Source organism: Dendrobium catenatum, unplaced genomic scaffold (assembly GCF_001605985.2).
Source record: "Dendrobium catenatum unplaced genomic scaffold, ASM160598v2 original_scaffold_106962, whole genome shotgun sequence".
Taxonomy (NCBI): Eukaryota; Viridiplantae; Streptophyta; class Magnoliopsida; order Asparagales; family Orchidaceae; genus Dendrobium; species Dendrobium catenatum.
Window position 1 is genome coordinate 1 of NW_021425397.1, and position 1,260 is coordinate 1,260.

General features: G+C 33.2%; 1 protein-coding gene across 1 annotated transcript; it reads right to left on the bottom strand.

The window, feature by feature from the left end:
* Positions 1–5: 5 nt before the first annotated feature.
* On the bottom strand, positions 6–646 carry LOC110094927 (serine/threonine-protein kinase Aurora-3-like; the record flags this gene model as incomplete). Its single annotated transcript, XM_020820273.2, has 3 exons — positions 368–646; positions 106–178; positions 6–20 (listed from the first exon to the last, which is right to left on the bottom strand). Coding segments are annotated over exons 1-3 (243 nt in total), but the record flags the coding sequence as incomplete, so codon positions are not given.
* Positions 647–1,260: the final 614 nt, after the last annotated feature.

Genomic DNA, 1,260 nt, shown 5'->3' on the forward strand with positions numbered 1-1,260 from the left:
GATGAATCCTTCACTAGAAGCTACAAGTATAAAGGAATATTTGTGAAAAAGAAAAAGTTATTCCTTTGTAGTGTCCAAAAGAAAGAAGATGATATCTGAACCTACCTTGGAGATTAAATCCTTTGCTTCTGGAGAAACAAAAGGTGAAGAAGGGAATACAATATCAACCTTAAGAATCCTGGTGTATCATAACGTTCAAGATTAAGAAATACATATGGTAACGACTTAGGCTTCGTTTGAGACGGCTTTCTTTCTGCTTCTTAAAACAGCTTTCTAGTACAAAATTTTAATTTAGAGAAAGCTAATTTAAGAAGCAGTAAGAAGCCGTCCCAAACGAATCCTTAATGTAATAGGAATAAAGTCGTACCTTCTGAAAGTATCGTATTTATCATCAGCTTCAAATGGTGGGACACCATAAAGAAACTCATAGCAAAGTATGCCTAGTGTCCAATTATCAACTGTTTGATCATGAGCCTTATTCTGTACCATTTCTGGAGCAAGGTAATCTATGGTGCCACACATAGTTTGTCTCTTTACATGTGCCTGTAGCTGTGCAGCCCATCCAAAGTCTGCTATTTTCAGTCGGCCCTGAAGAATGTGTCAACCAATGAGCATGCTTAAATAGGACTTGGGATTTATTAAAAAGAATAAGACATAGGCTTCGTTTGGGACGACTTTCTTCCTGCTTCTTAAAATAGCTTTCTAGTTCAAAAGTTAAAATTTTAGAACTAGAAAGCTGCTTTAAGAAACACGAAGAAAGTTATCCCAAACGAAGCCATAGGCAACTATTCAACAACAACAACAACAACAAGCCTTTGTCCCACTACGTGGGGTCGGCTAAATGAATCCTTTTTCGCCATTGTGTCCAGTTAAAGTCAAATTTTCATTTAAATCTAATAAAGTATCTATTAAATAGTTGAAAATAGCTTGGCTTTATTGTGGAAGTAGTTTCATACATATTACTTTATTTCATGATATTTACATATGTAACATCTAAAACTTTGATATTACATTCCTACCACTCATATAAAATTTGAATATCAAATATATTGCTCATATATTTCATTCTTACCACCCATACTGTCCTATAAACTATAATATTTCATTCCATGCACCCAAATTTGTTCTATAAGTGGTAAGATGTAATATTAAAATTTTATATGTTAAATATGTAAATAGCATGAAATAAAGTGGTATGTATGTAAATCCTCCATTTAATTTAATTTATCGAGAAGGCTCCGAGTTTGAAGTTATTTTGTT